At 39.7% G+C, this 13,512-nt stretch overlaps 1 protein-coding gene across 1 annotated transcript in view; it reads left to right on the top strand.

The window, feature by feature from the left end:
* The first annotated feature begins 668 nt into the window (after positions 1-668).
* Positions 669-13,512, top strand: part of Btla (B and T lymphocyte associated) — a 33,579-nt gene continuing 20,735 nt past the window's right edge. Inside the window, exon 1 of the mRNA XM_052740800.1 lies at positions 669-6,351. Coding sequence (XP_052596760.1) covers positions 6,267-6,351 — 85 coding nt within the window. The 5' untranslated portion in view covers positions 669-6,266. The remainder of the gene's footprint in view (positions 6,352-13,512) is intronic.

A 13,512-nucleotide genomic window follows, 5' to 3' on the forward strand; every position in this document is an offset into this window, starting at 1 on the left:
GGCTCTCGTGGCAGAAGAATGTCATGGCTTCAGACCCTAGTATTTTGCTGAGATCTCAAAGCTGAGACATGTCAAAGCATATGCATATCCACAAAACTAAGAGAAGAAGAAGTGTGCTAATCAGTCATAACGTTGGTTTCACAAGGAGAGCAATGAAATATAGATATACAATGATCAGGTGGAGGGAGTGGACGGAGAGTATGAAGGGAGAGACAGTTGGAATTGGGGAGTATGGGAAGTGTGTGAAAGCTTTGAGTAGTGGGAACTTTCTGGAATCTATGAGGAGGACCCTAGTGAGGACTCCTAGTAATGGAGGACACAGAGCAAAAAAGAGTCAGCTATCTTTAGTAGACAGGCAAGGCTTCCAGTGATGGGACTGGGTAGCATTTGGTTGAGTTGTTGGCTGAGGGGGTCCTGTGGAGGTCCCTAAACAACCTAGACTTATGATAGGACAGAGGGGGATTGGGATCCATTCCTGGTGCATGAGCTGACTTTTTGGAGCCCAGTGCCTAGGGTGTGACACCTTGCACAGCCTTGGTGCAGGGGGGAGGGCTTGGACCTGCCTCAGCTCAGTGTGCCAGTCTCTGCTGACTCCCCATGGGAAACCTTGACTTGGGAAATGTGGGGATGGGCATGGGTTGGGGGGAAGGCTTGGGGTGGGAAGAGGGAAGAGGAGGGATCTGTGGTTGGTATGTAAAGTAAATAGAAAATTTCTTAATAATTAAAAAAACCTGATACTAGGGTCCCATTGTCGAAGACAACTTCCAGTTAGCTCATTGAATGTAGAGAGGTAGAGCTGGTACCCACTTGGAACCTTCACCCCTGTATTCTAATCTCTCTGGCACAAGAAGGTACTCTACAGGCTACAGGAAAAGAAACCTGGACACCATCCTAGTCACAAAACCCTTGATAGACAATCTGTCCTGCCTACAAGATATACTGGGGCAATGGTGGCCCAGAACTTGTGGGAATGGCCAACCAATGTTTGGTTTCATTTGAGGCCCACCCTACAAAAGGGAGTCCTTTCCCTACACTGCCTGGATGAACCTGAGACTGGATATCTCAGAGTCCTAGGGTAGAACCAAACACTACTGGGGAAAAAAAATCAATGAAATGATTCCAACAAATCTCTGCTGTACTCAAAGATCGGTGCGTTTTCCAGTCATCATCAGAGATGCATCCTCCAGCAGCAGATGGGAGCGGGTGCAAAGACCTACAGCCAGACGTTATGTGGACAACGAGTCTAAATTGGAGGTCTCCAACAGGTCTCTCACCTCGGAGATTGGGAACTCCATGGAAGAGGCAAAGACTTTAGGAGTCAGAGTGCATTGAGGATGCCAGAACAACATGGCCAACTGCGTCAACTAAGCAGAGTTCGCACGGGGTCACAGAGACTGAAGAGGCCTGTAGGGGTCTGCACCAGGTCCTTTGCATATGTATTTGCTGTTAGCTTGACGTTTTCGTGGGACTCCTGAATGTGGGAGTGGGTGTGTCTCAGACTCTTTTGCCTGATCTTGGGACTCATTTCCTCTTATTGGGTTGCCTTGTCCGGCCTCGATATGAGGGCTTTTGCCTGTCTTGTTGTAACTTGCTATGCCGAGTTTGTTTGATATCCCTGGGAGGCCTCTTTTCTCAAGAGGAATTGGAAGGGAAGTGGATCTGGGGGAGAGGGGAGTTTTGGGGGAGCTGGGAGAAGAGGAAGAAAGGGAAATTGTGTTTGGGATGTACTGTATGAGAGAAGAATCTATTTTCAATAAAAAAATTGTTTTTTAATCAATGTTAGGCATGATTTAATTAAAAAATATAAGTATATAAAAATACACTTTACACATGTGCATAGGATGTAAGAGAAGCCATGCTTTGGAGATACAAAGAAAAAAGATCCAAGAAACTTAAAACTTTCTGAGTGGGATGAAAGAAAGGAAAATGCATGTATTATAATCTTTTAAAAAATTTTATGTTTAGATTTACTAATTTATGTGTATAGTATTTTGCATACATGAATATATGTGTACCATGTGCATGCCTGGTGCCCAAGAAGGCCAAAAGAGAGGGCATCAGAGGCCCTAGAACTGGAGTTATAGACAATTGTAAGCTGCCCTGTGAGTGCTGGGATTGATTCCCAGTCCTCCAAAAGATCAACAAGTGCTTTTAACCACCGAGCCACCTCGACAGCCCTTTGTTTCAGGCATTGTGGTCGGTGTTTTCACATATATTAAATTAAAATATGCAACTCTTTATGTCTCTAGTCCTCATACCAACCTTCCACATGGGTGTTAATATCCTTCTAGATATTATGTAATTTCTGCATTCTAAATTCCAAACACAGAGACTGGAATCCTCAGCCTTGCTAAGGAAATGCCTCATTTTAACTCTTCATTGTGTTTCATAGAACACATCTTTTGTACTGGTTTATTGGTAACACAATTTGTAAAACAATTAATTTTTGTTTTTATTTTCTATCCCACACTCTGTGCCTCCATGTTCCTTAATTCATTCTTTAAAAAAAAAAAGAATTCTGCTGGAGATGTGAGGTTAAAAAATATGATGTAATTTGTGTTAAGACATCATAGTGAATAAATAGAAGAAACATAATGTATACAAGTCATATGATGTTCTTGGAATGTGGTGTGTGTGTGTGTGTGTGTGTGTGTGTGTGTGTGTGTGTGTGTTTCCATAATCATCAGTGCTTGGCTTATTAATGCAGTGTATCTTGTTATCTATCTTTTCCCAATAAAAACTAACCATTGTTTGAGGATAATTATAGATACAATTGCTGATCACTATGCATAATCACTTCAGTTAACCAACCAGCTGAATAGAGTAGTATTATTACCATCTTTATTCAACAAAGTTAGTAATAGAGGTCTGAGTGGATTTGGTTCACTGGGAGCAGATATTGAAATGACCCGGAATCTACATCTGTGTAAAGACAGAGGTCATGCAGGACAGGGGAGAAATTAAACCACCTTGGCCAATTCAACGATGCATTCTATCACAAGAATGCCCCAGCAGCATTCCATGTTGAGTGAAAATAGCCGATGCTTTGTACACTTCTCTTGGTCCATTGTTGCGTGCAGGGTGTCAAGAATAGAATGACTGTGGGTAAAGCACTTCTCAATGGAGAACACACTGAGGGAGTTAATAACTGAGGCTTGTGTTAACTGCCGTCCCCAGAGCAGTAAACACATCTATAGAGGACAGTCTTGTAGGACATCCCTGGGTCTACCTTGGGTCTTAAGAATTTAAAAAACATGACATCTAGTGAGTATCAAATATTTGGTACCACATCTCAGAACTTCACCAGCTCCACCAACAAGTCAATTTCTAACCATCCTTTCAATTGAATGTGTCAGAACCATGTTTATATCTTTTTCAAAATTGCGCTCTGGCCACAGCTCTGTGGGATCTGAATTCACTAGGTGAAGTGCAGGACCTAGGAATCAGTCATTTTCTAACAAGTGCTCAGGCTGATTGTAAAGAGCAGTCATGTATAGATGCCACTGTTAGCAATAACGTTAGCGCAGAAAGCAATACACTAGAATGAGAATGGTTTTAGATGTGGGGTGATGCTGTGGAGTATTATCTGGGTTTGCATTAAAAAAGTCATGACTAAGAAGGGTCTGATGTTGTCGAACATTATTGCATCTAAGTTTGTGACTGCTGTTTTTCTGAACACCTGGATGAAATACTACAGAAAATAAAGTTGCTTTATGCTTCACAGTAGTAACTGAGTCAGCAAGTAAGTGGAATAATTACTGTGCAAGTAGCTCCTGGGTGTTTGTAAAGATAATTTGCATTTTGCCAAATTCTATTTTACTTTTTGTCATTCAACATACAACTAGCAGTTTGTGTTCTAAAGTTTGTGTTTTAAAACTGTTCCCAGTATGCAACAAATCACTTCTAAGAATGCAGTAAACTCTTTAAATATGTGCATTGACATGGAAATTACAATGTTCAGATCAAATGATACATGATTACGGTGGGATCAAGTGATACATGATTACTTTTTATTTGAGACAAAAAACCTAGCTACTGGATAAGTTATAAACACAAAGCAATACTGACTTGTCATTGAGCAATGCGTTTCTGAATCTGGCTTCTTTGAGTTCTTTCCTAGAATAAAAAGGAGAGTGAGATTCTGAGGCAAAGTCTTGGCTAGTAGTGCTCTTAGTACTGCCAGCCAGAAAGTGATAAATAGCCAGACACACTGAGAAAACCATTAGAATGGACATTACTTAAAATCCATTAGATGATTGTAAGGCTTTTTCAAATTTTATCTATTAACTGTAGAGTCTTTTTTTCTTTTTTCTTTTTCAAGACAGGGTTTCTCTGTGTAGCTTTGAGCCTTTCCTGGAACTCACTCTGTAGCCTAGGCTGGCCTCGAACTCATAGAGATCTGCCTGGCTCTGCCTCCCGTGTGCTGGGATTAAAGACTTGCGCCACCATAGCCTGGCCAGTATGGACTCTTTTATATGACAAAAGAAATCATGAGGCTGATGGTTCAGCCAGTAAAATACCTGCTGTGCAAAAATGAGGACTTTAATTCAGATCCCCAGAAACTACAAACAAGGCTAGATACAGTGATATGTATTTGTAATCCCAGTGCTGGGGAGTGAGTGAGAGAGACAGATGGATTCCTGGAGTTCATTTCCACTTCACTCTAGTCAAATCGATGAGCTTCTGGTTCAGTGAGAAGCCCTGTCTACAAATATAAGGTGGAAAATGACTGAGAAAGAAACCTGATCCATGAACACGCTCGGGAGAGTGCACACAGCATGTCCACACATCTACACAAACACTTACATACATGACACACACCAAAAGCAGAAGCAGGAGCAGGAGGTGAGAGAGAACAATCCCCAGAGTAGAGAATGATGAAAGTCTATACTTGACAGGCTTTACTTCTGGTTGGACGATATCTTGAACTTTAGATGATTCAAGACTTTTCTTTTAAACTTCTCAGGCCATTTTGGAGGGACAATGAACATTGCTTTAACTGCCACAGGAATTGTGCACCCCATTCTGACCAGGAAAAAGGAATGAGTGGTAACGTACTATAAACAGGGTGCCTCCTTGGCCAGCAGTGCAGCTTCTAAGAGCTCTGCAGACTGTATTACCTGGTGTGTCTGGGGTACATGGATATCAATACTGGTTGGCCAAGTTTCTTAAATTCAGAAGCAGTGTGTTCATTCATGTTTGTATCTCCAGTCACTGTGGTTTATCTGTTTGAATAAATAAATACACAATACACTGGAGTTTGACCTTGGGTGGATATTACCAACCTTTGAGGAAAAAATTTCTCAATTTCTCCCAATGACTACAAATGCACAAGCAATAAACATCAAGCTTTTTCATTTGGAAAATGCATAAGTTCCTGTTGTTTTAAGCTAGTGATTAAATGTGTGCTGGGAACCCAGAACCCTCCCCCCTCCCCCCACCCCCAGCTATCTAATTTAGAACTTTCCCATTTCTTACTTTACTGCTTAATCTAGACAACAACCACATAAAGCATACCAAAAATGGAAGTTTCCTTTAATTGGTATTCAAGATCTCGTTTTGCTTAGAACTTTAATATTTAGAAAGAACATGGAGACAGCACTAATGGTGATTGTGTTCCATTGATAGACATCTACAGATCAAAGAAGAAGGCCCTGTCTTCTTCTGTTGGTAAAGTGCATCCTGTCACTCATTTTCTCCATAAGCTCGGATAAGTCTTCATTGTTTTCAGGTCAATAAGCATTCTCATCTTACCATGACATGATGGGTGGGGGTGGGGGCGGTTCTAAGATACACTACACAGAAGAAGTTTCATAATCACAAGCTATGGAAAGGGAACATGTATGCTTACCCTAGGTACTTTTACCATGAATTTCCCAACCTTGATTTGATTAAAATCAGCTAAAGACTGGACCAATTTAGATTTTTCAAGTTTAATTGTTCACTTTGAGAAAAACCTCAAGGCGACGGAAGAAGATTGAGTGGCAGGGCGGAAGGAGAAGCAGGGACCCAGGTGCTTTGTACATCAGAAGACCTGAGAAGTGAAGGGTAGATTGGATCAGAAGCAAAACCACAGCACAGTTTCTGTTCACTTGCTTTCAGAAAATCACTCAGGCTCTTCATACTGTCCTCTCCCACCAGCTCTCCTGACTTTTTCCCTCTAAGATGCTGCTAGGATAGATAATACCATCCAGCTCGGAAGATCCCTAGGGAGGAAGAGAAGCCTTCTGCTTGAGGAGTTTACCCCTGCCTGATATGTGCTGGGAATGAAGACACTGCCTGCCATGCTTGGGACTCCAGAGTTATTTAGGGAACTCTTAATCCTCCATCTGGGCCTCTGGAGCATCCTTGGTAAGGCACCTCCTAAGAAGACTTGTGGTTTTCTTCCTCGGTGTTCATGTCTGGGATAGTTTTTCTCGGGCTTGCTTAGTGGAGAGGGATGCTTACGTGCAGGGTGTAACTCAGAGTAGCTGCCATTGCTTCTTGAAAATGCTAGAGGATGTAACTGAAATTAGAACACGGTATTCACCTGCCTACAGAGCAGACACCGAGTGCATACCTTGGCCACGTTTCCTAAAAACGGGTCCTGATGATAAGTAAGGATACTGTAGCAGATGTTATAAACATTTAAGTACTGATTTGTCACTATTGCTCGTGAGATCTCTCTGGCTGCCATACTAACGGGAAAGAAATCTCATGTTCTCTCCAAACGGATGTCAGCAGGATGCTGCAGTGTGCAATTGGGTGGGGAAGGTACTGGATCCTCGAGTTTTACAGCTGTGGCCACGGTTACTGTCAAATGATGTTCAATCTCAATAAAATCCCTCCTTGTTTCTGTGGGATGTACTATGAGAACACTGAGCAAACACCATACTGTGAAGTAGAGGAGCAGAGCACTGGTCTTTCAATTTTGTTGGACGAGATGATTTGCAAGTGGTTGCCAACTGAACATAGAAAACAATTCTCCCTAGGTGGCCCTGGCTCGTCCCTACAAAGGCTTTTTGTTACCAAACCCTGCAATTCCTTCTTTATCTTGCCATCTCTTGTGACTTTGCTCAGGAACCATGCACTGGATAGGGGAAAGGCCTGTGGAATGGTCAGCAGAAGTTTCTTATTCCTCAGTTAATTCTGGGCTCAAGGATATTTTAAGGAATTATCTCCCACCAGAACACATGTATCGGTTGGGCACATTTGTTTTAAATTGGAAAATCCAACCACTGTGGTCTTGTGGAATGTCATCTTGAATTCTAGAACTATGAAGTTTAGAATTCAACTCTGATGTCACTAGACCACATATCCAGGGGCAGAGTAAAACATCTCCTCAGTCATCCAAGCCCCTAGTTATTAATAGTCCATCACATAGCTACAACTGGAGTCAAACATTAAACTGAATTTATTTAATTCCAAGGGATCTATTGTAGACTGTCCTCTGTGTAATGAAGGAAATTTTTAATTCTGCATCACAGTTGGGCTGTACTCCATATTCTGTTCTTCCACCCAGTATGCTATAACCTAGTGTTCATGTACATAAATTTGGTTATCAGAATTGGATTCTTTATCGACTCTGTCACTTACATTATAGACTCAGTTTCTTTTCCTTTCTTAGCTCTCCTTTCAATTAAAAGCATATAATAATTATACCTAAAGGATGTCCCTTTGTTATGTCTATAGTGCCTAGCTGTAGTAAGTACATGAACTTAAATCTTGATAAATGTTAATGGTAATTTTGCTAATAGTTTTTATTTTATCCGTACCTCCCACAAAATCCAATTAAATGAGGATTGAGATTTAACATGAACACTTTAAGTAATTCTGGTTTTAAGCTTTTTCATCTTTTTTAAAAAAAATTGTCAAATACTATATGTATGAAGTATTATGTAAGGCTATAATGGAGGCATACATTGTAGAATGTTTAAATCAAGTGAACTAACTTGCCTATGACCTCACATGCTTATTATTTTAAATCTATCCATTATTAATTTTAAAACAGTTAGCTGCAGTCACTGTGCTGTGACTAAAACTTTTTACTTCTGTCCAGCTTTGACTTCACGCTTTGTGATCAATGTTTCCCTAATACTTGCTTCAAAGCTAAAGTAATTAATAAAATATCTTGTGTGAAATTTTTAGACCCAGATGTAATGAATATATAGAAATTTAAATGGAAAGATTTAGGCATTGGCCAGGTGTCTTATACAGTAGTTGATAAGGTGGATTACAGCGTTACTCAGGTTTAATTAATGGATTAGAAGATTACAGTGTTATTCATATTGAATTAATGGATTAGTGGATTACAGTGTTACTCTGCATTACAAATATAGGTTGGATGCTGGTGGTATGGCTCAGTGAGTAGTGGGTAGAGGTGCTTGCTGCTAAACCTGAAAACTTGAGGTCAATCCCTGGGACTTACATGGTAGAAGGAAAGAATCAACTTCTGCATCCTGAAAGTTATCCTCTGACTTCTATGCAGATCAAATACACACACACACACACACACACACACACACACACACACACACACACACACACATACACACACACACTCCTGTGCACATTCACACATATACACACTAAATAAATAAATCCAATAAAATATATTTTAAAATAATATAGGTTGAGAAAGGAGCGTTTGGTGAGGTTTGAAAGTGTGGCTCAGTGGTAGAGCACTTGCCTAACGTTCGTGAGGGCTTAGGCTCTGTTCTCAGTACCCTGATGTCCCCTCCCTACAAAAGAAGAAAGCAAAAAGTAATTTTTGGTAATAATGAATTATTCTGGACAAAACTGATGGCAGTTCCATCCCTTAAAATTATACTAATGACATAAAGAACCTTTATATCTTGAAGAATTCCTGTGACTTTCAATAACTACTGAATTCTTTATAGTAGTGTATTCTCAAACTATTTAAGAACGGTTTAAACATATTTCCCTCAGTTATAGTAATATGAAATGCTCATGAGGTGTGCTTTTTGTATTTCTCAAAATAGAAAAACTCTCCCCTCAGTTTCATGAGCGTCATTTCCTCTCCTGATGGAAATAGCATATAAACACCTGCATCTCATGATGCTAGAAAGTTCTGAGTGCAGGTGGAGATTGCGCCATCTCTGAGGGCCTGATCACTCATTTAGTTGAGGCTAACTGAGGACTTCAATGTGTGTGTGTGTGTGTGTGTGTTTGATCTGGAGTAAAGGCAGTATAAAATCTTTGATTGATCGTTGATTATTGTGATAAAAAGAGTCATAATATGGCCCAGCAAGGGGACAACATTTACAGCCTGGCCCTTTTGAGAACACCCTGCATAGAGTCATGTTGCCAACGTGGCCTTGCCTGTGTCTCCTTTCTCCTGAAGGTGGGTATTGTGATGTTGCTGTGTGGAGCCATTTTTAAATTGGGTCAGAGAGGACAGATGCTCTGAATCAGTCTATTATCCCTTGACAAGGTAACATGTCCTCATCTCACTTGAAAACTGAGTTGTTTCTCCAGCCCCTCTCTGACTCATCTTCATGACTCTAGTTATTCCCGTTGAAAAGTTCACATGGAATACTGGAAACAGAGCTGCATCTTTCCCCAAATTCCAAACACCTTTTGTGTATCATGAAAGTGTCTGGCACTTATGCAAATACCTAGAAATACATTCCTACGCTTCAGGATTTCCTGGATTGAGCACAATCATATTAAGCCATGTGCTGATTACATCCTTGAATTGACTAACTAATATTGTTCAGCTCTTTAAATTACTGTTACTTCCTTTACTGCACTATAAAACTGTCCTCCATTGTATTACTGAAGTTGAAACTATTACCACACTTCCATGGGACTTTCCTACTTAGCTTCCATTACCTGCATGCTTGTTGGAAGAAAAATTCTGAAAAGTATTTGTAATCAGGTTCATATGACACAATTGATCTTTTGCTTGATTTTTGTGCCGTGGTTAAGAATAGGTGTCTGTAGACAGCCTGATCAGTCCGTGGCTGTTACTTACTGGTTATGTGGCTACAGCAGCTCTAGTTCTCAATTCCTCATCTAAAAAAAAGGAAAACAGTCATGATGTTTCATTGAGGTGTTATGCTGATTATGTGCCTTGATGCTGTACAAATACCCAGAACGTTGTAGAGCACACTGTCAGTGCTGTGTAAATTCTGCTAAGAGGGATTATTTGTTATTGTTTTCTTCTGCTTCAAACTTTAATTAGCTTAATTGTTTCCTTAAGTGGTATTGGGAAGAGATATTTCTTTGAGGCTAGCAGACTTAGCAGTTCTCTATTCTGTTTTCTGTTACCGTCTTCGGTCACAAGGAGTACCACCATGCGTTATCTTTTTGAGAGTTAGTCAGTTTCTCTCACCCAGTGGCAGTAAGGTGTCATTTGTGACTTGTAATTCACTTTTCTCAACTTCTCAGTTCTCTTACCTTGAAATTACTTAATATTGTGCTCCTGTCTTATATGCTTTTGCACTTATGGTTTATTTATCCTATGAAAGGAATGTCTTATGCGCTTGTGCTCCTGTCCATGTATGGATGCCATTCTTCATATCCTCAGAGTCTGATGTGTATCCTTTGACACTCCTGTTAAACACAGGTCAGGGGACTGTCTGATGGACCATGTAGGACAGTCACAAACAAAACCAAGTTTATCTGGTATGTCTAACACCTTTTCCTCTTCCCTAATTGCCATGTTCATCTAACAAACAGCCTGGAATTCACACCCATCACCAATAGTCCATGGTTCAGAAATCATCAACAGGAGAAACATTCAGATTTTAGCTGGATGGTCACGACTCCTTTCACTTTCTTCTGTGGTATTAGAAAAGGAAAGTGAACACTGGGGAACAACTGGAAGATTTTTTTTTCCCCGCACAAACCAACCTTGTTTTCCACACGTCAGTCATACCTGGAATTGAGAGGCAGTGAAGCTCAGTGTGCCGTCTCTGTAATAGACTGTATTAGGGAAGTGAGAAAATACATTGGAGGGAAGTGAAAGTGGACTTTGCTGTACTTTTCTGACTTAACACATGCTTACTGAGCATCACAAAGAAACACCATTCCCCTGACAAAATTTGTAAAAACTCAAGCTGGTTTATGACAGAATAAGAGGAGCTCACCAAACACTGCTGTCAACAGCCTTTAAGGTCGGCTTCTCTTCCTGAAAGATTTGTGACCAAGGCAGAGGACCTAGCATCTCTGGAAGACAAGGCCCACTTGTACCAGGTAGTCAGTGTCTCCCTGACCAGAAGCATCTGTAACTTATCAGTATGAATCTTTATTCCTCAGAGTCTCAACAAAACTTCTGTTGTTCACTGGAGATATTTATATATTATCTACCATTATCTACCGAGCTATCTGACAAAACTCACCCTGGACACATAGGAGGGACAAGGCTCCATGAAGTGGAATGCATGTGAATCCTCTGAGCTGGGGAGCAAAGGCAGTGAACAATAGGGTCAAAGGTGACATAAGGTGACATCTGCCACCTATTAGACTTATAATGAAGTGCCAAGAGCCAACTTGGAAAGAAAGCCAAAGCCAAAGCCAAAGCTCTTTAGTTTGTAGTTGTGGCCATGTCAGCTAGGCCTTGCTGGTCAGTATAATTCCATAACATTTCTATCTATGTGAAAGAATTACATTGTTATACAACATTCCCTTTTCTACCTGTGTATTTGTTTGGCTGACATAGATCCCACTCATTACACACCGCTGTTAATTCCATGAAAGTAGCTAGGATTAATTTTTAAGAACAGAGGTACTTGGGAAAGACCTTTGGATTTTTATTTTGTCCCTGAGACTCATAGTTTTTTATGGCTTTTGACAGTTATTCAACTTATAAGTCAGTTTTATAAATCCATCTCTATTACAAAAATAGTAACACTTGGTATTTATTGTTGCTGAGTATAATTTAAGTGTAGCGCCAAGAACTTTTCCTACATATTCTCATTCACAATAACTCATTTGGAGTGAGCAGTGGACCTGGGTTTAAATACTATTCCCGAGTCTCACTCCCAATAGCTGGCAAACTATGGTAGATGGCTTATTTGTTCTAGAATTCATTTTGTTCAACTGTTGATCACTTATAAATGCATGATTCATTAATTAGGATGGTTCAACTTAGAAACTGTCAAAACATTACAATGGTGCATAAGTGATATGAAATCTGCAGATGATACACTTCACAAGTTTTGATACTTTCCGTGGCTAGCAATATGTGTTGTGATAGTCTTTTGCAATGCTGGCTAGAGCCCTACTCAACTATGCAATCACTAGGGTAAATGACCAACACCATCCAGTATACCATGTTGCCAGCAGTTTTTGGTTAAGTATAAAACTACACGAAGTACCAACACTTAACTATGAAATACAGTTTTTCTTAGTTTATTTGGGCTAACTGTAGGCTAATCTGTTTTGAATAAGTTTAAGGAAGGCTAGGTTAGGATACGGTGATTGATAAATTTAGATTTACTAAATGAATTTTTCCTCCCAATATTTCAAAATTATGATGGGTTTATCAGGACACAATTCTACCATAAGCCAAGGAGCACCTCTGTAAATGGTGCCCCAAAATACTTAGCACATAGTAAGAACTTAAGAATTATTAGCCATTTTTCCATTTGTCCACTTTTGTGCTGGATCTGGGAGATGTATGTGCACACTGATATGGAAGGGTTAGTGCGCCTGTGTAACTAGCTATGAATGGGTACAGGAGGTTCTGAAATTATCTGCCAAACATGACTTAAACTGCATATCTGCTGTCTGGATGACCTTTCAAGGTCTGTGCTTGTCGTACTTTAAATATTTCTAGGAGAGGAAATACCATAGGCACCTTTGAGTATTTAAAGACAAGTGGTATTTTAATATCAAAGCAACTGGTTTTAGACAAAACAATTTCAAAATTATTGGTAAAAATAAGAGATGTCTGGCTTAATGTCTGTGATTATCCTATACAACTAAATTTAAGAGATAGTCTTTAAATTCTTCCCCAAAATGTCATGTCACAGTAACTACCATAAACTTTAGCCTTAGAAGAATCTGTGTTCTTAAAAAATGTATTAAATCAAATTTAAATGTTTCACATGTGATTATAAAGATGTATAGGCTTTAAGAGGAAAAAATAATAGATGATTATAAAAATTCTTCCAATTTTCTTACTCCATGGTCTCTGCTATGTTTTAAGTGATGTTATATGAATTCATACCATGTGTGTGCTTCACATGTGGTTACTTCTTTTCAGGTTCATTTCACAGCAGCCTCAGTTTTCATTGTATGCTTTTTCCCTGAGACCAAGACATAAGGTTTTCCTCCAACAATGGTTCTTTTCCAATTACAGTTCTGATTTTAACTTAGATATATATGTATTGCTATCATTCATATTTCTCTAGATGTTCCTAGAATTTTTTGGGATATCTTACTTATGGAATATGTTTACTTAACATAAAGTAATACATTTAACAATGACTACAAAACATTCAATGAATGGTTTCTGAATGGAGTGCAGATCCCCCATTACAGTCTCACGTTACCATGGTGTTT

This window comes from Peromyscus californicus, unplaced genomic scaffold (assembly GCF_007827085.1).
Source record: "Peromyscus californicus insignis strain IS unplaced genomic scaffold, ASM782708v3 Scaffold_16__1_contigs__length_79575227, whole genome shotgun sequence".
NCBI lineage: Eukaryota > Metazoa > Chordata > Mammalia > Rodentia > Cricetidae > Peromyscus > Peromyscus californicus.